The sequence below is a fragment of the Coffea eugenioides genome, chromosome 2 (assembly GCF_003713205.1).
Source record: "Coffea eugenioides isolate CCC68of chromosome 2, Ceug_1.0, whole genome shotgun sequence".
NCBI lineage: Eukaryota > Viridiplantae > Streptophyta > Magnoliopsida > Gentianales > Rubiaceae > Coffea > Coffea eugenioides.
In genome coordinates, this window is record NC_040036.1 from 37,331,900 (window position 1) to 37,356,435 (window position 24,536).

Below are 24,536 nucleotides of genomic sequence, written 5' to 3' on the forward strand. Positions count from 1 at the left end.
GGCTCTATTCTATAGTCTATAGAATGGACATTTTCAATTATGAAGATAATCAAAACAAAGCTCCAAAACAAGATAAGAGATAATTTCTTGAATGTTTGCCTAACAATGTACATAAAGAAAGTAAGTTGTTTGAAAATTTAGCATTGATTCATTAATTATACATGAATTTAGTTCTATGAAAGAACATAAAACTCAATTTACTTTTACTAAAAGAGGATGAAGTTTCAAGGTATGTTAACATAACTTTTATCTTTTTTTAATTGAAAATAGTTATATTTATATTGCATAGTTATATTTTTGTTTTGCACAAGTGACATATTGGAGCATCTTCTCATAATGTGCAACTTAGGTGGTTTGTGATGTTATAAGATATTTAATCAAAGGTTATTTATTGTCTTAATTTTAGTTATGACTATGTTACATATTTATGAAATAGATATACTTTTATAATTAAAGTTAATATTTGATATATTAAGATGTCATATATTTAAATAAATGAAAATTATTTTGAACATAACATATTAAGGTAATTTTGTCGAAAAAAATTTGGCCCCTCTAAGGAAAAATTCCTGGCTCCGTCACTGATCCTTTCACAAGCCATTTGAACTGCTAAACTTAGAAATAAAGAAGAGAGAATGGAGAATTGTGGAGTATCCATTAGAAGATTTCAGAGGTATTATAGTTACATTAAGTTGAAAGACAGCTAAGTCTCATAGTGAAAAGAAAATGCCAAAGTAAATACCTCAATCATATATCAGCAGCAAATTAGTAATAAGCCTAAAGAATGGAAAAAGAAAAGAGGGAAAAAATTAGAGAAAAATGAAGGTCTGACCTCGTCTCCAATGATATGTCTTACTCCCTCCGTCCCATTCATTTAGTTATACTTTCCATTTTGGAATGTCCCATTCATTTTGTCATATTGGAAAAGTCAAAGCAACTTTTACACTCTCTTTCCAATATAACCCTTCTTTTTAATTATACATTCAAATTTAAAATTTGAATTTGAGAGGATAAAATTGGAAAGAGAAGTACAAACATCACAATTAAATAATTATTTTTAAAAAGTTGGATTCTCCAAATATAACCAAATGAATAGGACGGAGGGAGCATTAGTTTTCCCAAATATAGCTGACAATCACCAACCTTTTTGTCATCAGAAAGTACAGTTGGTTGCACGACAAATATATGCATTCATGGGCTGGCTTTTCAGTAGTCAACCAACATTCAACCCCACTATGAAGAAATTTATTAATCGACTTGGGGGTACGTGTCAAATTGAGAAATCATAATATTGACAGGATTCTAGATAATGGCAGGAGATGAGAAAACAAATTAGTAAGGATAAATTAGACATTACAAAAAAGGAAAAAAAACATGATTATAATATATATACATATATCAATTTTTTCCTACTTATTTGTGTCTCTGTCCACAGTCCATTCCAAGGCTATGCTAAACAAGGCTGCAGCTGTCCTACGTTACTATCAAGTCCTATAAGGCTAAAAGTTGGGCTTGATCAAATAGATTAAGAATTAAGTATAACACAATGGATTTACATAAAAAAGTAAGATTTGCTCTGCCACGTGTTGGACAAAAGAAAGCAATTTTTATGTTTGGACATAAAAATGGTAGAAGATTTTCTAGGCACACCTTATGATCTGCGAGTAGCAGTTCTTGGATATGACAAAATAATCCACCAATTTGATCAAAACCATGGGCATTACGTCGTATACAGAGTAGTGGGAGGACCAACAGCTTTGTATATAGTAACAGTTCACGTGATTTGCACGTGATTGTAATATATTAAAATATATTATTCTTTAGATACTAAAATTTTTTTATAAAACTTTGATCATCAACATCATAATATAGTATTTTTATGTTATTTATTTTTTTAAACTTGTTACTTTTAAAAATTTTATTAAATGAAAAGAGACAGAAAACATTCCAAAGTCGCTGACATATCTCTTAGAATTGAATTTGAAATCATGAACCAAATACTTTTTGGATTATAACTTGAACTCTAACATATCAAATATTGATAATATCATGTTTTACCAAAATTATCATATATTCATGATTCTATTGCACATAAACCTCAATCATCACAATTTTTTATAAACGAAGAATATAATTAAGTTTGAAAAATAAACATACATGTAATTTGAATTCTTTGTATTATGATAATTCTATTTTTTTCAATAATGGAGTATAAATAATCCACCACGTAAAGTTTTTTTGGCTTGTACATTCTAATAATTAAAATTTTATAGATAGAGATAGTTGAAATTTTTCTATTATCCTTTTCCTTTATTCATGTTTTTAGCACAATTCAATGCGAAGCAAAAGCAACAAGTCTATTTTTTTCATATGAGCACAATATTTTTGGTTTTTGACAGGTGCCGAACCTGTGCAATAATAATTACTAAAAAATCCTAATTATCACCACAATTAATTATAGAACAAATCCAAGTACTGGAGTAGGGACCCTAGGTGTGCAATGGATTACTCGATTCACCCTGTTTCCGAAGAGTTTGCTTGATCCGATATACCTGAACTGTCTATAAAAATATTAAATTTGCATACAATGGCAAGTAGGGTCGATTCCACGGGGAACGGGTAGGAAGTTGTTTCTTTCCAAGTCAATAGAATAAAATTGGGAGATGATTAATGGGGTGAAAATGGAAATAAAATAAATAAAATTCAAAAGATAGCTCCACAAGTACAAATTACTAAAAAAATATAGTAATTAATAAAATTCTATCCAAAAGATCAACTTTTCAGGTACGGTCCAATTAAATGATCATCGATGCAAAGATATTTCATCCATCCATCACTAGATTGGTTATAGTTATCAACAAGCTCTGACAACCAATTCTTCCTTACTTTTTCGATGGTCAAGGTACGACCATTGACTGCTTCTCTAACCAGAAAATAACTCTAGGTACGACCGTAGGAATTTAGTTATCCAATTGCATTAAAGTTAGAAAAATCCAACCTTAACCAATAAACATGCTAAAAGGGTTTATTTAAATTAGATTTTGCGTTCCTCCAACATAAAGCCAATTATGGTGGTTGTCACTAGGTATCAACTAAACGAACAATTACGGATTCAATTTAGTTAATGTGACAGTAGACTATTAAATTAAATCAAATATCCGGCCATTGATACTCAATTAATAAAATACTCATGAACAATTAATCCAGGAAACGCATGAATAGTAACAAATTGGAAGAAATAATGAAAGTTTGATTAGATCTCACAGATATTATGGACCGCGCCTTCGCGTCGACCTTTGGATAGAGGAGAAAACTAGTCGCTTCTCATCGTAACAATTTCACGTGATTTGATTGATTCCATCCACACAAACATCAAAGAATTTGGAACAATGAAGTACCGAAAAAAGAAAAAGGAAAAAGTCTTCCTTTTCTCTGCGTTGGTGTTCGTACTGAAGCCGAAAAGTACAACGCAAAAGCCAATGAAAATTATACAAGGCCAAAGCAAAAGCAAAAGAGTCAAAAGCGTCAAAGCCAAAAAGCAACCGAAAGTCTACAACGTCTGACCGCTATGGGAAAAGAAAACTAAAACTAATATATCAATCTGCCACTGGCCATTTGGTCCAGTGGTCATCACCATTAAAGGTGATGCTGGAGGTCAGGGGTTCAATCCCTGCCTCCCACAAATTTGTCACAATTTGTGGCGGTCTTAATTGACCTTCATCGATGGAGTTTGTACTCACATCGAACCCTCTCCCCTTCCCTTTAGACTAGGCTAGATTAGGTTATAGGACATCTATCGTTTCGACAAAAAAAAATTAGACAAGAATCTGGCTTTTCTAATTGCTGCTGAAGACCAAAGGAAAAAGACGTCTAACGGAACAAAAGCCAAAGCTCCTCTGATTGATATGACGTGAATCTGGCCCTCTTTTTCTTTTGTTGCCGCCACCCCAGAGACCAAGAAACGTCTGCAGTTTTACTTTCTTTTGGAGCCTGGGCTTTGATTCCATGCATCTGGTTCACGTTGGCTTGGTTTCCTAGTTAGCCTTGCTGCTACTAATCCCGCGGGTCTGGTTTTGGGTATCCTCTACAATTTCTGGAGTGAGCACGTCATGAAATAAAGAGTCTTCTGGAATTTCGCCTTGCGGAAGCACTTTGTACACCAACCACCTACAATTTATACAAATACGAAATATGAGCAAAAACTAAATACCTAGCACAGTAAGTAGCCAAAATTAGGGTGGAATAACAGTGTAAAATGTGCTCAATAATTGCTCTATCAGTTTTAGTATTAGTTTTTTTGATAATCATGAAATTGGAATGAGAACTGTGGCTAATTAATAATTTTAATATTAATTTTTTTGTATATTGCAATGTTTTATTTTTTTAATTGCCAACTTTTAATCCATAACCGCTATCATTATTATCAATTATTGGAATGTACTAAATCTGTCTAATTATAATTGTCACCATAAATGAAATTTACTTAATTTTAAAGCTTTTTATTTCATAACCACTTCCATTATTCACTAATATTGCAATACAATAAATATATATAATCATTAGAAAAATAAGGGTATTTTGGACATCACCAAAAACAATTTGGATAGCATTTTCATTTTATCATTCTTCATTTTAAATTTACTCTTATTATAATTTTTATTTTATCATTGGAAATGGCTTCTCACTTAATGGATGGGCTTGGTTTGCTCAAAACAATACAAATGAAGCATTACTATATTATTGTCAAAATGTTTATCTTCTCTTGGATATCAATTATTTGGATTTTGTCTTTGGTATTATTTGAATTGTATTCTAAATTTTTAATTCATTTGCTATTTATTTTATGTCATTTTATAAATAGTTTTCAATTTTTCTTGTTTTGATTGGTATCTATTAATGATAATAGTGGTTTGCATGGTACTATTTCAGATTTTTTTTCCAGTTTAATATTGCTTTTTCAATTATAAAGGTGTCATCATTTTTTATATAATGAAATTCCTTTGGGTGCTAACAGATGTCGAGCTTGTGCAATAATAAATGGCTACTCAAAAAGATACAAATTTTGTATATAGGGTGAGTAGGGTCGAATCCACAGGGATTGAAAAAAATTCGTTTCTTCTAGAGTTCAGAGTCTTGGGGGATTTTTATCTAAATGAGAATAATTAAACAACTCAAATAAAATAAATAATTGAATAGAAAACTAAATGATAATTTCTTAAAATTGAACCAATAATAAATAACTCTAACCAAAAAATAATTTCGGAGATAGTTTATTTAATTGATCATCGATGCAAAGATAATTTCGTTTATTTATTGATAAACAAGTTATAACTGCCAAACACGCGATGATAATCAACTTCTTCTCACTGTATCGGCGATCAAAGTACGACCGTTAATCACTTCCCTAATCAAAAAATAACCCTAGGTACGATCTTAGAGTTTAATTTTCCAATTGTTTTAAAAATTAGAGAAGCCCTGTTCTAACCAAATAATACGCTACGAGAGTTATTTTAAATTAACACATATGTACTCCTGACACAAACCCAATTATACCAATCATTATTAATTTAAAGCAATTAAATAATTACAGATTTAACTACTCTAACTGGTTTTAAGTTATTATGTTAAATTAAATATTGGGCGTCCTTGATATTCAAATAAAATAACAACCATAAGAAATTAAATCAGAGAACATATGAATACTAGTAAAATAAAAGAAATAAATATAATCAATATGATCTCATAATTTTAGATGAACCAAATCCTCCGTTATTTTTTGACTAGAAAAAGAAATCTAGTTCACCTCTATTGAAGAAATCGCGCTCAAAATAGTCAAACTAATTGACATAACTATTCTCCAAAATATGAGATGAAGTCCGGAAGGAGAGAAGAGAAAGATGTTCCTCTTGTTTCTTACTAAAGAGAAAGATGCCTACTACTAATGTTCCACCTCTAAACGTGAAAGAAAGAATAAAATAGACTATCCTCTCTCTTGATTTATTTCCTACTTCTACTAAGACTACTATTCTAGTCGAGATAGAAAGAATGGACTAGTGTCCTATTAGGCTATTACAAATAAACGACAATCCATTCGGCCAAGTGAATCCGATCATGACTTTGACTCAGAGTTGGAAATCTTCTCATATGCTAAATCTCAAGCTTTCTAGGAAGTGCAAAGTTCTAACTTTGACGTGATCATGCCAAACAGCAAGTTTAGTGAAGAAATCATTCATTTTAATTCTTTTTTATCCAAATCCCTACAACCAGCGATAATTACCAAAAATAAGTAGAATCCTCCAATTAATACAATATTTGGTAAAATAAAAGAGGAAAATAATCATAAAAAATGACAAAAATGCAACCTATTAAGAGCAACATGAAAAATTCTTCATATTGGTAAAAAGTGAATAATTGTAAAATTTACTCATGATATTTATATGAAGATATATAGATGAATAAAGGTTCTCTTGTCCTTGTATGGCTCTCCATTTTCTAGAGAGTATATATTTTTTGAAATTGATTTTTTTTTAAAATCTCAACTAGTGACTAATGAGAAAATTTTCATGCTTCAATTGAGAAATTTTGATACGTATAATAATTGGAAATGAAATCCAAGGTAGGTAAATAGTTTTAATGACCAATTGTCAATTATAATTACCAATACTATTAAAATGTAATCAATTGGAGTGTTTTATTTCTTTAATTAGTGTCACATTAAAATGCAATCATTCTAATTAAAAGACATGAGGGTAATTTATAAATAATAAAAACTAAGATAAAAAAGTGTTTACACTTGCACTCCCTAATACCAACATTCATACTTTTTATATCATAATGATAGACCTCAGATAACTTCCTATAGGTCAATGTTAGAGAAACTCAAACTTTAGTAGGTTGTAGTAAAAGAGTTTAACTACATCTAATATAGGTTTCTAACGTGCTACAATTATTAATTTATTTTCGAATTCTGTAACTATTATCTATATATGTTTATATAATTATTTATCCATTAATTTGTGAGAGATTATTTTAGTTTACAAATATTATATGTGGTCGTATAGTTTACGAAAATATTCTTACATTGGGTTCATCAATTAAACCCATCCTTAGTTATTGCCGGCCTCTTGTCACAATTTACATTAACTAGATAGCTTTCATTTCTAAGAAGTATAATTGTCTATTCATCAGTTATTGCAGGCCTCTTGTCACAATTGACATTAGCTTTTTTTTTTTCAACAAACGATAACATCTATTATAAATATTAACACTTGATATTACAAGAGTTAATTACAAAAAGGGGATACTACCCTCATTTCCTTCTTTACTAAATCTATCAGCCATATTGGGAAGTCATGTTCCCATTCAATATTATGCACCAGTTTAACTGCAAAATGAGCTAGTGCATGGCTGATTTCATTTTCTGTTCTAGGAATAAACACAAAGGTACACCTGTCAAAGCCTGTTCTAAGTTCCTGCACATCTTCTAGGATAGTTGCAATGCTGTAATCATATTCACTGCATCTATTAATTTGCTCGACTACTGATTTTCAGTCTGTATGTGTGAGGACCCGAAAATTTTCCGAATTTCTAGGCTTTATTTTATTTAATTGCACACTTTTATACCTTTTCTTTATTAGAAAATTCCCCAGATAATTTTTATGAGCAAAATATAGTTTTTTAAATCATTTTCCTAGTATAAGTTAGTTCATGTGAAATTAAGAGCGTATATCGGACGTGGGACCCACTAGTGCGAAAAGTTTGGAAAAATTCGGCCAACTAGGTTAGGTTTTGGATACTGGAATTAATTTACCGGGTGTTAAGAGATAAGTAGAGGTTGCAATTTGGATTGGTGTGAGAGGAAACAAAGTGATAGACTTGTATTAATTAAGTGACAAGTGTCACCTTATGAGTGGAGGTTGCTTTATGACTACTATTCATGTTCTTACCATTGACCAAATAAATCAAAAAAATACCAAAAAATTCACCATTTTTCTCTTCCTCTTGGCCGAGCTCTTCAAGCAACAAAAGAAAGAAAACTCTTCAAGTTTTTGGCTTCAATCTTGCTTCAATCAACTCACTCAACCATCCAATCTTGTTTTTGCTCCATAAAACTACTTAAGGGAGTGATAGTGAGGTGTTGTGTGGAGTTATTTGGAAAGCTAAGAGGACTAGTTGCTCTCTCTCTCTTGTTTCTAAGGTGAGTTGTGAAGAACCACTTTCCTTCCTCTAATGATGCCTAATTTATGATTAGTGGTGGTATGTGATGAAACTTTATGGATTACATCTTGATTTGTGGTTGAATTGGTGAAGTTTTCTATTTATTGGTGATTTTTCTGTTTTAATATGAACATGATTGTGTGGCTATCTATGATGCTTGGAAATGGTATATAATGACTCTAGAAGGTGGAAAAAGTGGATGATTACAACCAATTTCTGGTTTGGAAGAAATTGTAGAAAGTTAGGGTTTTATTGGGAACATTCTGCCCGGTTTTGTAGTTCCTAGTTAAAGGCCGAATTGGCCTTGGCTTAAAACATAAAAGTTGTAGGGAATGGCATTTTAGAGGTGCTTACAAAATTTCAGGTCAATCGGAGTAGCGTAGCTTGAGAAAAGATGGAATTACCCTTGCTGCCCTGGTTTTACCCGAATTTGGGAATTGCTTCTGTAATTGGTTATTTTGGCTAGGAATGCTTCCAAATTGGTTGTTGAGGTCTTCTGATGAAATGTAGCCCTGTTTCTTAGCTTTCAGTTGGCTTTGGAATTTCTAGATTTGGACTTAGGTAGCCTGATTTATGATGTTTACACTAGAATACGTTCTGTGAATCTGTTTTTGTGGTTCTGGTATAGTAGATTGCATTTTTGACCTGGTTACACTCGAAACTGGGTTGAGTGACCTTCTGTAATATTGTAGCCCTATCTCTTAGCTTCGAAATGGTGGGTCTTACACCTTCATCCAATAATCTTAGTGCCTTTGGTACCATTACCGTAAAATGAGGTCAAAAACTATTTTTTTTCAGGGCTAAAGCTAATTCCATTTCCGGATTTTCTGGTTTCCTCTAATGCTTATGTATGCTTATGGAACCTTATTTCGGTAGTATTTGGCATTGGTTTATGACTTGTAATCGAGTCTTATTGTGCTTATTGGAATATTTTAGGGTTTGACTTTCCTTTCCGATCTTTTTCCTAGCTAAATGACTTATTTTCCTAGCTAAATGACTTGAATGACTTTAAGCCTAGTGAACGGCTTTTGGAAATGAGATTATTTTTGTACGAGATGTTGAGACTGATTTGAGAAAATAATGAAGCCAAAATGGTTGGAAAATTAGGTAAACACAAAGGGCGTGCTGCCCAAATTTTCACACAAGTGAACTACTTTCAAATACGGTTTTCAGAGTCTTCCTTTTCCATATGATTTTCATCAAAACCCTTGTTATATAACCTCTATTTGAATATAATATATAGTGACTTTTAGTCATACAAACGATTCTTTACGATTCCGAAAGAATATTTTCTTAGCCTATCTATTTGTCTTTTGATTTGTCGTTAGTCAAATGTTTTCCATTGGAATTCTATAAGCCTTTTGAGTTTGGTTTTGCGATTGATTTTGAAACCCTAGTTATTTTCATCCTTGGGTCCAAACAACCCTCTATTTACTTGAAAGTCATCTTTACACGCTTTACTCCTAATTAGTCAGGTTTCTTCGTTTCCCCTTAAATGTTTTGCTCGATAAACTATAATGTGTTCTCTTGTTCAATCTTAGGTTTCACTGGTGACTAAGGGTAATATTTGGAAGGATATTTTGCACGTTATTTTGCATAACTAGGTGAGTGTTCCTTGTTTGCTATATTCCTTGACTTATTGGCTTGTTATTATTGATTGATAATGTGTTAAATACTTTCAATGATTGTTAAAATGAGTTTTCTAGGCGAGTGTGTACTTTATCGCACTCGACCTAAGTAAATGTGAAAGTTTCAATGATTAATGATTAAATGCTAGTTGCGCATGAATGTAAGCCGTTTGGCTGAATTGGGCCCTGCCCTTCGTTACCGATCGACTCGAGCCAGAAGCAGACTCGATCGGGCGATATGGTAACCCTGGGTGAATTTGGTATACTCGAGTATTACCTTGTAGTCCGGCTACGTCCGGATGGGTGGAGTCCGGCCAATGTCCGGATGGGTGGAGTCCGGTCAACGTCCGGAAAAGGGATGAACGAACAAAAGAATGAACGAGGGATTCTACTTACAAAAATGTATTTTTAAACGATTGGAGGAATAAGGGAAAATGTCAGGGGAACGAACGAACAAACAAATAGCTCCATGTGAGCCCGTATTCTTTTAATGAATGTTACTATCGCTTTCCATTGTAAATGTTTCTTGAATTATTGATACTCCATGTTTAATGTATTAAATTGATTGTCTGATTATCTGTTCGGAACCTCACTGAGCTTTTAGCTCACCCCTTTAGTTTTGTTTTCCTTAACAGGGGACGCCGAGCAGAATGAGAGCATAGACTAGCCAGTCTAGTTCTTTTGTTTCTTTTGTAGTGGTTCTCGCCTAGTGCTTGGCACGGGTTGGAGTATGAAGGATTGAGAACCTTTGTATATTCGATCTTTACACTCCCGTTTGGGGATGACAATGTATATAAGTTTCGCTTTAAGTTTTGGATCGTTGCCCTATTTATTCTTGTGATTTATTCAGATTTTAAGTGAGGACTGTAGTGAGCGACTGAGTCCCGGTGAGAGCTGGGCAGGCGACCCGCCGAACCCTTTGGTTCGCCTTAGGGGGAGGTGGGGCCGTCACAGTATGGACTATAATTTTTGTCCATCCTGCTTGTTTAGCCATCAGTAGTGCATTCTTCACTGCGAGAGCTTTTTCTTTACTTGCTGTTCCGTTCCACTGATTTACAATTCCTTTGGCTCTCATGATCGTTCCTTTCCAATTCCTTGCTATGATCCCTTGTCTAGTCCTGATTCTTTTTGCTGATATGGCAGCATCCGTATACAAACATACCACATCTTCCCTTAGTTGCTCTCTTCTTGATTGGTGTCCACTATTGTTCTGACCTGTCGTGCTCTCCTGTTCTTCCTCCCTTGCTTGCTCGAACTCCAACCACTCCTCTTGTGCTTTCTATATTGTTTTGTGAGGTTCCTGGTTAGCACTATCAAAGACTCTTTTGTTCCTGGCTTTCCAGATTTGCCAGAAAATGTTGATGGTGAGATTTACCCTATCTTGTCCTTGTTCCATCGAGAGTGATTGAGTAGCTTTCTCCCACTAGAGCCATAGGTTGTGTTGTTTGTCTTGTAGCCCATCCCACCTTCCTAGAGTCATTTTCTATACTTCTGCTGCATTTTCACAAAAAAAAAGAGCAAGTGCTCAATAGTTTCCACAGCTTCCCCACAGCAATCACATCTTCCCTCTCCTTTCCCCAGCTTTTTGGACATAATCTCGTTTATTGGAAGGCAGTTTTGTAAGCATTTCCACATAAAATGTTTCAGTTTTGCCTTCACCTTCATGTGCCACAATTTCATCCACACACTGTGCTTTCTTATCTCCCAACTAGTCTCAGCATCTTGTCCAGCTTAACAGCCATGAATCCTACATTCCTATTTCTCCTATTTTTCAAAAAAATGAAGTATTTCATGAGCTACCACTACATTATCAAGAATTTGTCTGCTAGGGATGAATACAGACTGAGAATTGCTAATGCAGTGCTGCAGTACCTTTTTCAGTCTATTTGCAATGATTTTTGAAATGATCTTATACAGGACAGTGCATAAACTGATAGGTCTATAATTCACAACTGACTTAGGAGTATCAGTTTTTGGAATGAAAGAGATGATTGTTTCTTTAACAACTTTGAGAAGATAACCAATATGAAAAAAGCTATTAATTGCAGATACTAAATCTTCTTTTATGATATACCTGTAGTATTAAAAGAAGAGGGGAGACATACCATCCGTCCTTGGTGCTTTATTAGGATGCATAGAGAACAATGCTTGTCTGATCTCCTTTTCATCCACTGGTCTAATCAACCGTTCATTCATTTGGCTAGAAATAATGCTTGGTATCTCTACTAGAATATCCTCAAAGTTGTCCGGGTTTGTAGTAGAGAAAAGGTCCTTGGAGTACTCACTTAGTTCCTCCTCAATCTTTTTTTCATCCTTGCACCAAGTCCCATCCTTTTCTGTAAGGTACTTATAGTGTTTCTCCTCTTCTTTGCCATCACAGATGTGTGGAAGTAAGCTGTATTTCTGTCACCTTCTTTGAGCCATGTGCTCCTTGATTTTTGGCTCCAATACAGTTCTTTCTCCTTGTATGCCTTGCTCAGTTTAGATTTTAGCTCCGCTATTCGACCACTCTTTCCTACCTCATTTCCTTCCCTCTCCATATTCAGTTTCTCTTTTAATTCCATTATCCTTACCTTGGAGTTTCCTTGCACCTTTTTCCTCCATTCCAAGATAGCTATTCTACACTCTTTTATTTTTCTAGTCACTTTGAACATTCTAGACCCTGAGATATCTTTGCTCTATGCCTCTTGGATCACATCCTTCGTTTCTGGATTCTTTGTCCATCTTTGGTCGAAATAGAACCTCCTTCTTCTCTTGTTGTTCTCTGGATTAGTGTCTATAATCAACATGAGATGATTAGAAGCTTCAGTTTCAACATGTTTACACCTTGCCTTTTCATATCTTTGCATCCACTCTGTACTACATAGACACCTGTCCAATCTCTCCTTCACCTCACGATCCCCCTCCCAGCTGCTACTCCATGTCCATGGTACCCCTTGGTATTCTAAATCCATTAGATTATTTTCTCTTATAAAACAGTTAAAATCTGTAAAGCTTCCTTCTGCTCTCTCTCGACCTCCCCATTTCTCCTCATCTGACTTCAGATCATTGAAGTCCCCCACTATAACCCAAGCCTCTCCCCAGTCCTTTTTCCTTTCCTCTATGTATTTCCACTGTTCCTTCCTAGTATTACTAGCAGTACTTGCATATACATAGACCAGCCATGTTGGCTTGTCAAACCAGCAAAAATAAAAGTTCCTACTCTAAAATATGAATTCGAGCATAGTAGTGAGTAGGATCGTATCCACAGGGACTGGGTGATTTATTTCTTTGTGAAAAATGGGGGATTAGGAGAAATTAGCTAAATAGCTCACTTGAATAAAAATAAAGACAATATCACAAAATTAAATAAAACTAAACCAAGAATAGGCAACACTCTAGTCAAAGGTCTAATTTCCACTTTGGTTCATTTAACTGATCATCGATGCAATGGTGAAATCACTTATTCATGAATAAATTGGTTATGGTCGTCAACACGCTCTGACAACCTGTCTCGCCTTACTGTTTCGATAACCACAACACGCTCTGTGGCTATTTCTTTTGCCAATTAAGCAACCCTAAACAAGCTCTTAGGATTTAACCTATTGACAGTATTAATAATTAGAGAAGCTACCAATTCTAACCAACAAACACACACGCTCGATTCATTTAAGTTAGATTATATATTCCCGTGACATAGATTCAAAAGTTTCTTTTACAATCAAATTATATCACACGCCACAAATACTAAAACCATCAAACAATTACGGATTTGATATCTTAGATGGCACTAGACTATTTCGACAATTAAATATTGATCAGGTATTTAACTGTAGAAAATAATCATAGTCATGAATGAACAGAGAATATATAAATACTCATAAATAAATGAAACAAACAAATCAAATTAGATCTCACAAAATTGTCGAACCAAAGCTTCAATTATCCTTCAACTAGAAAAGAAATTAGCCGCTCCTCATGGTGGATTCGCGGCCACAAAATACTAGGGTTTATAGTCTTTTTAAGAGGAAAAGGGGAAAAAGAATAAGAGATGCCCTGCTGAAGGCTTACGTCCCCCCTTTTAACTAACGTCTCTTCTAACCCAAGGAAAAACGTTTCCCTTTAGGAAACTAATTAGAATCCCACTTCACGTATGCTTCTTCCAATAAAGAAAGGATTAGGACTCCTATTCCACTCATACTATTAGATGGAAGCAATAGATTATCTATTTCTAAAGATATCAACGGTCTTCCAATATGCTAGCAAAGATTCAAAGGGTGGCCCGCTTCACATCCTGTAAGCATGGGTTTCTCATCAGCAAAGACGTGGTCACGCCTTATAAGATGCTGTCTTCTGAAAATTTGACTTTTAATACACCTTTTACTCTATTCTCACCAACAATTCCTAAAAACAACACCAAAAATCAAATATGAGTAAAATTCATCAATTAACACCATATTTTAGCAAAATAAAGGGGAAAATATTCACCAATTATATGCATAATTAATCACTTAACAAATTCCCCCACACCTAAACAATGCTTGCCCTCAAGCATGCACTACCCAAGAATCATAGTCAAGATGGCAAACACGCATAGCACAATGCATACTAACACAAGTATCATGTCTTCTCAACAATTTTATCAAAATCAGGATGCACAAGTTTCAACAGCCCTCACACGGATAATAATGTATACACTCTGCACTCAAGTGTTTAAGGGGATATTTAACACTTAAATCAACACCATGAAATGACATTACCATAAGCTTGCTAATATATCATATTTTCACCACTTAAAATGAATTCAATGCAAAAATCAAAGGGTCTTTATAAGGGTTGTAACGAGGCTTGGGTTAAGGGTTGGATAAAAGGGAATTATTTAGGTGTACATATATCAAAAGAAACATCAATAATATTCTGCATGAAATCAAACTCCTTTGTCATTCACATGTATAGCTGGCTTCCAGGTGTGTCAATAACTTCACTAAACTTGGCAAGTGCAAACGCAATTTAGGCATTAGCCCAACTATCACAAAACAACACAAGTGCACTTCACAGCAAAATTTTTTTCTTTTTCTTCTTTTTTTTTATTTTTCTCTTTTTTTCAATATTTTTTTCAAATTAGATCTCACAGAATTGTCGAACTAAAGCTTCAATTATTCTTCAACTAGAAAAGAAATTAGCCGCTCCTCATGGTGGATTCGCGGCCACAAAATACTAGGGTTTATAGTCTTTTTAAGAGGAAAAGGGGAAAAAGAATAAGAGATGCCCTGTTGAAGGCTTACGTCCCCCCTTTTAACTAACGTCTCTTCTAACCCAAGGAAAAACGTTTCCCTTTAGGAAACTAATTAGAATCCCACTTCACGTATGCTTCTTCCAATAAAGAAAGGATTAGGACTTCTATTCCACTCATACTACTAGATGGAAGCAATAGATTATCTATTTCTAAGGATATCAACGGTCTTCCAATATGCTAGCAAAGATTCAAAGGGTGGCCCGCTTCACATCCTGTAAGCATGGGTTTCTCATCAGCAAAGACGTGGTCACGCCTTATAAGATGTTGTCTTCTGAAAATTCGACTTTTAATACACCTTTTACTCTATTATCACCAACAATTCCTAAAAACAACACCAAAAATCAAATATGAGTAAAATTCATCAATTAACAGCATATTTTAGCAAAATAAAGGGGAAAATATTCACCAATTATATGCATAATTAATCACTTAACAAGCCACCAGTGGCTATTTGATTCTTTGTCTACAATACAGGCACTGATGAACCAGTCAGTGTTACTTACTTGTTTTATCAGCACCTCATTATTCCAAAATAGCACAAGTCCCCCTGCTCTTCCTATTGAGTTAACAAAATGACCATTGTCGAACCTGATCCTCCTTTCGCACATTCCTCATGAACTTTTCATGATTCTTTGTTTCACATAAAAACACCACATTAGAAGAGTGGAAGTTTAAAACTTCCTTCAGTTGGGAAATTGTCAAGGGGCCTCCTGCACCTCGACAATTCCACACCACAGCTTTCATTTACACAGTGGAGGCATATGGGGGTTAGCCTCCAGTTCCTTAGTTGTTCTGGCACTGATTTGTTCCAATTTCATGACTTTTACTTTTGGTATCACTTCATCATCCTCCTCCATTGGTTGTATCCCTTGCAGCAGGCCATCTACCTTTCTTTTTCCTCCTAGTTCCCTCATTCCTTCTGTATTTGTAATTGTTTTAAGAGGTGTCCTACTTGGTCTTCCCCTTTTTTTTGAAATGGCTTTTTGCCTCCTTTTTGTTTGTGTCATCAGCAGGTGTTGCTATCTGCCTCATTTTCATTGCCTCTAAACCTTCGCTTGCTTCTGCCACTGTCCTCTCTTGTCCATTCTCCTTTCCTTTGCTTTCCACCTCCATATCCACATGTCCTACTACCTGTTCAAACATATTTCCTTTTTTTGTTTCCTCATTCACCTTTTTTTCCTCATTTTCTTTTCCTTTTGCCTTGGGGATATCCATATTTTCCCCTTTCTGGTTCTCCTTATCCTCCCCCTTTTGGTCATTTAAGATTTCGGCCCACCTCTCCTCGTATACCTTTCTCATCCTGTGTTCCTGAACTTTCCTTTCCTTTTCCTCCAGATCCACTTCATTTCTTCTAATAGCTATTATGTTATTCTCCTTCACTTTTTCCCCTGCTAATAACTGCCCGCTTCTGTCCTCAGTTCCCATACTCCTACCATCTATTGCTTTTACTAGTTCCACTCGTCCCTTTAAGGGCGAAACCATAATATTCCCAGCTCTCATCCATGCCCCATACTGCTCATCTCGTTGCATTGTTCCCTTCCTACCCACCACATTACATGTTTTGTCACTGTGTCCAATGATTCCACAACTATAGCAGAAGTCAGGGCATCGTTCATACCTGAACTCTACCCACACTGCTTGCTCTGTACTTTTGATTCTTGTTCCTTGGATCAGTGGTTTTGTGACATCTACTTCAGCCATTATCTTCATGTGTCTTCCCTCCTTCCCTCCATTTGCTGGGATGATCACCTCCCTCACCTTCTTGAAAATCTCTCCAAGCTTAAACCCCACCGCCCTGCTCATCCAATGGACCGGTAGATTCCATAGTTGTACCTAGAGACAGGCGTGCTGGAAGAAGGTTTTGCTCCTCTCGCACCCCACTTCCCATTCCTTAACTACAAGCACCTGGTTATCCATTATCCATGGACCCCCTGTTAAAATCTTCTTCTTGCCTCTTCTTGTTCAAGATGAAACTGGAACAGGTTAGGACCTAACTCAGTAACTTCATCCTTCTGGGATAACCCCAAGCGTGATTAGTGAAGTTCTTGACCCCTGTGAAATTAGCTATGTTTTCCCCTACCAACTCTCCAATCAGGCTACCATGGCATCCCAATACTCCTTCTTCAATATCATCCCCACTCAGATCTACTCCCTCTAACTCCGTTTCTGACAGCTCAAACCTTTGGAATGCTCTTGTTAAGTCCTCTGCCATCTCTGAGGGATTGTTTCCAGTGAGGCCAAGCACTACTTCTTCAACCTTGAAACTCAGCTGAAAAGACCTGTGTTAGAAATAGCACAGACGAAAACAAGCAATGTTATCAGTGATTCCTAATAAGAGGCAACGAAAAAGACGTAGGTATAAAGTCTATTATGATGGAGCCGACCGGCTCTAAAATAAGAAACAATAGTAGAGAGAAAAGGACGACTGTCCAACTTCCGACACAGTTTAGTGCTCCATAAATTTATCTAAATGGATCATGTTTTGTCCGACACATTTACTCCTCCACTCAATGAACAAACAAACTGGATTTGTCTCCTCTCAAGGTTGCTGATTCCACGATGAATTCTGGGTTGGTGCCAAAAGATGCAGTGTTTGGGATTTGTGTTTGAATTTTGAAACTTTTGGGAAGCTTTGAAACTTTGAAAGCTGGTTCTCCCACTCTCCTACACCGAGGAGGGAAACTCTAAAAGTTAGAGCGAGAGGCTCTCAAAGAGAGAGAAAGTAAAAGCCCGCTAACTCACAATTGACATTAACTGGTTATCTTTCTTTTCTACAAAGAAGTATAATTGTCTATTCATCATGAATCCATGATGATGTATAATGATAGATAGCCTGACAAATTTGTCTATTCAGTTTTTGCAACCTTTTTTTCTACTTATTTGTGTCTCTATCTATTCCAAGGTCATGCAAATGTATCAAGTCCTATGAATTTAGCTTCATCAAACACTAAACAAAAACCAATCCAAGTCATTTTTGGCTCTTCTTCGATCCCCACTTGTTTTAGGTTGCAAGTTTATTTTCCTTCTTGCCGGCACTAAGAGAAAAGATGTGGCATTAACAGTGGGAGGTTCTTTCCTTTCCGCTTTCCTTCGTGTGCTGTTTGATAGGCTGGCTTCACCAGAGTTTGTGTATCTGTTTCGGAAAGGAAAGATTGACGAAGAGCTCCTTCAGTAACTCAAGATGAACTTACTAGCAGTTGGAGCGGTGCTTGATGATGCAGAAAACAAGTAAACGAGGAACCAATCCATCAAGGGATGGCTAGATGAGCTTCATGATACAATTAACCAGACAGATGACTTACTTGACGAGATCAACACCGAGGCACTACGAATGAAAGTTGAAGCTGAAGACCAATGCTCACCTTTCAGGTAAATGCTTCTACTTATAGCTCAGCTTTCAGTTACCAGTTCCTTAAGAAGATGATGCCAAAGATAGAAAAAATGATTGTTCTACTAGACTGTTTCATACAACACATTAATCCCATCGGTTTGCAAGTTGTTGAATCAAAAATGCAATCATGTCGAGCGCCTTCAACTTCTTTAGTTGATGAGACCACTGTGTATGGTAGAGATATTGATAAAGAGAAGATAATTGCTATGCTGCTATTTGAGAGCGCAAATGGAGTCAATGTCACTATCATTCCATTAGTTGGCCTTGAAGGAATTGGTAAGACCACTCTTGCTCAATTGGTTTACAATGATAAGAGGGTACAAAACCATTTTTCTCAAAAAGCATGGGTTTACATATCAGAAGATTACAATGCTTCCAGGATAACAAAAGAACTCCTTGGGGAACTCAATATTCCATTTTCTGATTCGAGTGAAAATTTGAATTCCCTTCAAGTGAAGTTACAATTGAGGCATACTCAGAACAAGTTTCTTCTTGTTTTAGATGATTATTGGAATCGGGACTACAATGACTGGGATAAATTGAAGGTGCTATTCGTAGGTGGAATGCTAGAAAGTAGGATTATTGTGACAACACGTGATGAGAAAATTGCATTAATGATGAGTTAAAAAGAGTCGATTTATCGTTTGGATTTGATGGTAGAGGAAGATTGTTGGTTCTTACTTAAAAAGCATGCATTTGAAAATAATGATGGAAATCAAAGTCCAAAACTTGAAGAGATAGCAAAGAAAATTGTGAAGAAGTGTGGAGGGTTGCCTTTGGCTGTGAAAACAGTTGCAGGTCTCCTGCGTTCGGAAACAACAGCTGAAGAGTGGGAAGATATTTTAGTAAGTGAACTGTGGACTCAAACAGACCATCAAGATTGCATCTTGCCAGCATTGAAGTTAAGCTATATTCATCTTCCTTCCCATCTAAAAAGGTGCTTTGCCTATTGTGTTGTATTTCATAAAGATTACCACTTTAGCAAAGAGGAAATGATTCATTTATGGCATGCTAATGACCTTTTGAAGTATCCTAGTGATAATAGAGGAATTGAAGAAATAGGTGAAGAATACTTGCGTGAGTTAAGGTTGAGGTCACTATTTGAGCAGTCAACCAACAATTTTTTCTTAATGCATGACCTTGTCAACGATTTGGCTAGATTTGTTTCTCAGAATTAGTATTGTCTCAGGCTGGAAGATCATCATCTGGGGGGGACATGGTACAATAGGTAGAATAAGTACCTTTTCATACCATCTTAGTTTTATGACACATCATAAATTTCAACTCTTGAGGGAGACCAAGAATTTGAGAACATTTCTACCATTAAATCTAAGTAAATATCACTATCCGCAGAAAAAAAAAGTAGGCCAAAAATTTTTACATGGAATGTTGTCAAAATTCAAGTCCCTAAGGGTTCTGTCTTTGTTTGGCTATGATGTCAGTAAGTTGCCTGACTCAATTAGCAATTTGAAACACCTACGATTTTTGAACCTTTCATCTACATATGTGAAAATTCTACCAGAAAGCATGTGCACCTTGTAAAACCTACAAACCTTGCTGCTGCCAAATTGTAAGAAACTTGAAGAGTTGCCAGTAAACTTGGCATCGTTAATTAACTTGTCTTACCTGGATACTCGTGGAACTCCTTTGAAAAGAATGCCACTACATATGAGTAGATTGAGAAAGCTTCAAGTCTTGACTAATTTTATAATAGGAAAGGATACTGGTTCAATGATTGGGGAGTTGGGCAAATTTCTGAAGCTATGTGATAAGTTCTTGATTTCGAACCTACAAAATGTTTCCACTGGTAGGGACACAACCATGGCAAACATTAAGGGCAAGAAACACCTTGAAGAGTTAACTTTGAAGTGGAATGCTGATACTAATGATTCACAAGTTGCAAAGGATGTGCTTGAAAACCTACAACCTCATTCAAGCATAAAGTATCTTGAGATTGATGGATACTGTGGGACAACGTTTCCAGATTGGCTAGGAAACTCTTTGTTTTGCCATTTGGGATATTTGCGTCTATCTAGCTGCAAATATTGCTTTTGCTTGCCTGCACTTGGGCAGCTAATGGCCTTGCAATCACTTGAAATTGTTGGAATGAGTTGTATTATATCAACCTTGACGGAGGAGTTTTATGGAGACCATGGTTCGCCATATCGGCCGATACCGATACGTATCGGCCGAGTCGTATCTGGAACGGAAGGGACCAGTACGATACTGATCCACGAATCGCGGATATCACCATATCCGCGACGACTCGCTCTGACTCGGCCGATATTGACCGATTCGAATCCGTGATACATGATATATCAGAGTCAACTCGGAGTCGACTCCGATATTTTTTAAAATTGTGTCTTTTTTAGTATTTTCTAATTTTAGTAATTTTTTCAAAATTTTTGAAAACTTTAATGTGTTATAATGTTCATATCACCCGATATTCAACCGATATGCCGTGACGGATGTGGAACAACTGAGACCGCGACGCGACCGCGACCCGCGATGGCGAACCATGATGGAGACATCCATGCAACCAAACCATTCCCATCTCTCAAAAAGTTGATAATTAAGAAGATGGCAGAGTGGGAGTACTCGCAGATACCAGAATGTGACGTATTTAGTAATCTTGAAGAGGTTTGCATAATTGATTGTCCCAAACTAATTGGAGAACTTCCCAAACAACTTTCATCACTGCAAAGCCTTGAGATTTCTGGATGTGACAAACTTGTGCTTCCCAATGTTCAATTGAGAATCTTCAATGGAAACAATCAACAACTCTCATCTCTTCGTAAGTTGAAGATTAGGGCTCTAAAGAATTTGAAAGATTTGTACCTGGAGATCAACAGGTTAACCAGTCTTGAGAATTTGGAAATAGATGATTGTGGGTCTCTGTTACCCTTTCCGGTAAGCTGCCTACCTGCCTCACTAAAATCACTCGAATATTATAAATGTTGCAACTTGAACCTGGAGAGTGAAAGCTTGCAGGGTGGATCCCCAGAGTTTTTGAGATTACTTAATTGTGACTCTCTCTCAGTCATCTCGCTTGGTTCATTTCCTATGCCAAAAAGTTTTGACATTGAAGATTGCAATAGTTTTGACATTGTTTCAATTCCATCATGTGGGATTGGGAATCAGAGTAGCAGCAGTGCTATTTTGACATCATTGCAGTCTTTATGTATCCAATACTGCGATGAGCTAGTGTCTTTTCTGAAGGGAGGCTTGCCAGCTCCCAATCTAACGCAGATTATTTTTCGGAATTGCAAGAAGCTCAAGTCATTGCCAGAACTGATGGAATCTCTGCTTCCATCTCTTCGACGTCTGGATTTAGACGGTTGTCCAGAATCGAGTGCTTCCCCGAGGGAGGTTTACCCTTCAGCCTACAATCCCTTCTGATCTATAATTGCAAAAAGCTCATGAGTCACCAGAGAGAGTGGGGCTTGGAGAAACTCCCCTCTCTCACATACTTGAGAATTGGTGGTAAAGATGAAGTAGAGACATTTCCAGAAGAAGACTGGCTGCTGCCTTGCACGCTCCAAATACTCTTATTGTGGGCACATGAGAATCTGAAAATGCTAAACTATTCGGGGTCTTCGACACCTCATCTGTCTCCAAAAGCTCGATATCAGGTACTGCATTCAACTCCAGTTCTTACCAGAAGAGGGATTGCCTGCCTCCCTCACTAAAGTGTGAATTGATGGCTGCCCACTGGTAAAACCAAGGTTAGAATGGGAGAAAGGACAAGACTGGCCTAAGGTTGCACAGATTCCTTACGTAATAGTTGATGGAAAATTAGTCCCTTGACCGAGACGCTAGCAACGTGAGGAGTCCCAAAAGTTACAAGACCTACATCGTTCAAGTATTTGAGCTACCTTTTTTCAAAAATAAAAGAAACTTTTATTCTCTTTGAATGCTTGCAATCAAGTTCTTTTATATATTAGTTGCCTGTGTTTGATCTTTTGGTATGCTTTCAAACAAGGAATAGTAAAGGCCAAATGGAGGAATGGATTAATGGAACAATATTTGTAGAGCCGGCATGTCCTTGATTCTTGCTTGAACAGGAAGCTAACCAACAGTTCTTGAATTTTTAACCGAAACTTGATTTGGAGAATTGGAGTCGGGACTGAAATGTTAACTGAAGGTTTTGGTTTAGGTTCTTAACAATCTTTTATCTCTATTTTAACCTATAAAAAGACAAAATTTTTATTTTCCAAGGAGCAACCCTGAACCCTGAAGTAGTCTAATCTTATCAGTGTGATATATCTGCCAGGAGAGAAGAATTGCTGTCTCCCAGCCTAAGGACACACATAATCATTTGATCTCAGCTTCAGCCATTGTCAGAAGAGGGGTAGCTATCTTCCTCTTCATGACAGAACTCAAAAACAGCCCTCAGTTGATACTACATTCAGAAAGAAGGACGAAGATGATTGGCACAAGGTAGCTCATATTTTGTGGTTTCCAATGATGTACTCATCTGTGATCAGTGGTGCATTCTCCGTTTAACTGAAGGTAAATCATACTTTCTTTTTATTTTTTTGATGCATTAATTTGCCTGTTCGCACATTATGTTTCCCTAACATCAAGATCTGTGCTTTCTCCATGCTACCATTGTAGGGAACTATTAAAAATGTTTTTGAGTATACTACAGTATAATATGATGCAAATATTTCTCAAACTCTGTTAACTCCAATCAGGGAACTGATACTGACCCTTTCTGAATGAGTATGAGTTCCTGATGATATCATTCTACGTTTTCTTCTTTCTGTATTGACTCTATTTTAACTGCTAACCCATAGTTCATTTACTTGCGCTACCTAATCCTTTTACCAATCATGAATTGTGTTGTGATAAGGGCATCCTATAAATATGGTAAGTGTTGAAGTGAACTTTTCTGTTTGAATTTTGCTCTTTTCCAGCCTAGAATTTCTTGGTGCTGTCAATTTCAGAAAGCTCCTGACAAGCCCAAAAGAGTGGCATTTGCTGAAAGCCTGAAACTCCCCCACTCAGGGACTCGGGTATATGTGGAATTGTTGTAGTGGAGTACTTTCCAAACAGGAACTCCCTGCTGAAATGGATGCTTGAATATCTTGATCTGTGGAGGCCAGAGAATCTAAAATGCTAACCTGTTCCGCTCTTTGAGCCCTGTATTCCAGTCACTGCCGGAGAAGGGACTGTCTTTAAGAATTTCAAAAGGATTTTCCTATGAATCCTTTTTATATGACACTCAAACAATATAGTAAGAAGTAAGAAAGAACATGTCCGCTCATAAATGGTTGAGCTTTTACTCTCTTACATGTGTACTACACAGTCGTTGCAAGTCCTTTGAGCATGGAGTGATGAATATTTTGACTTAGTGGTCACTAGAAAAATTTTACAGTCTTAAGGTTTCTTTCTTGGTTTTATCCTTAAATGAAATCTAGACTGTTCAGACATCTGTAATTGGTGTTTTATCTCTTGGCAAGAAATTTCGGAATCTAATTCACAAGTTCCTTGAAGTGATTCCTCTAAATTCTAAAAGCCATGTTGTGGTTGCGTTCATCACTCGGTTGCAGAACAACCAGCGAAAGACAGTAGTGTTTGCTGAGTTTTGACTATAATTTGGCTGGTAGATTCATATTGTTTGTATCTGGAAGTAGCAGTTCCTATTTCATCATATTGGCTGTATCTGGAATTAGCATTCCCTGTTTTATTTGCATGGTGTTTGATTGTCTAACATCATATGCAGTTAATCAGATGCTTCTTGTCCCCTACCCCAACATTAAGATACCCCCACTCCTGGAAAAAAAACAAAGGAAGAACTAGGAGGATAATAGTTAAACGTGTTGCAGATCTGTAATGTAGATACTTAGGCACAGCTTACACAGCTTATGCTCACATGGGCCATCCTTTGTTTACTTCTTTTGCAGAACTATTCTTCCATCCTTACCGTGCATCCCGAGATAATTGATGGCAGACCGGGAACAGTTGTCACCGAGTCGTTTGTTGTGGATGTACCACAAGGGAATACTCAAGATGAGACATG

At 36.2% G+C, this 24,536-nt stretch overlaps 1 protein-coding gene and 1 pseudogene across 1 annotated transcript; both read left to right on the plus strand.

Annotated features, from left to right (window-relative positions):
• Positions 1-18,474: 18,474 nt before the first annotated feature.
• On the plus strand, positions 18,475-19,689 carry LOC113759642 (annotated as a pseudogene).
• Positions 19,690-21,019: 1,330 nt separating this feature from the next.
• Positions 21,020-21,910, plus strand: LOC113759643 (putative disease resistance protein At3g14460). Its single transcript, XM_027302220.1, has one exon. The coding sequence runs from the start codon at positions 21,020-21,022 to the stop codon at positions 21,908-21,910; it is 891 nt and encodes a 296-aa protein (XP_027158021.1).
• The last annotated feature ends 2,626 nt before the right edge of the window (positions 21,911-24,536 follow it).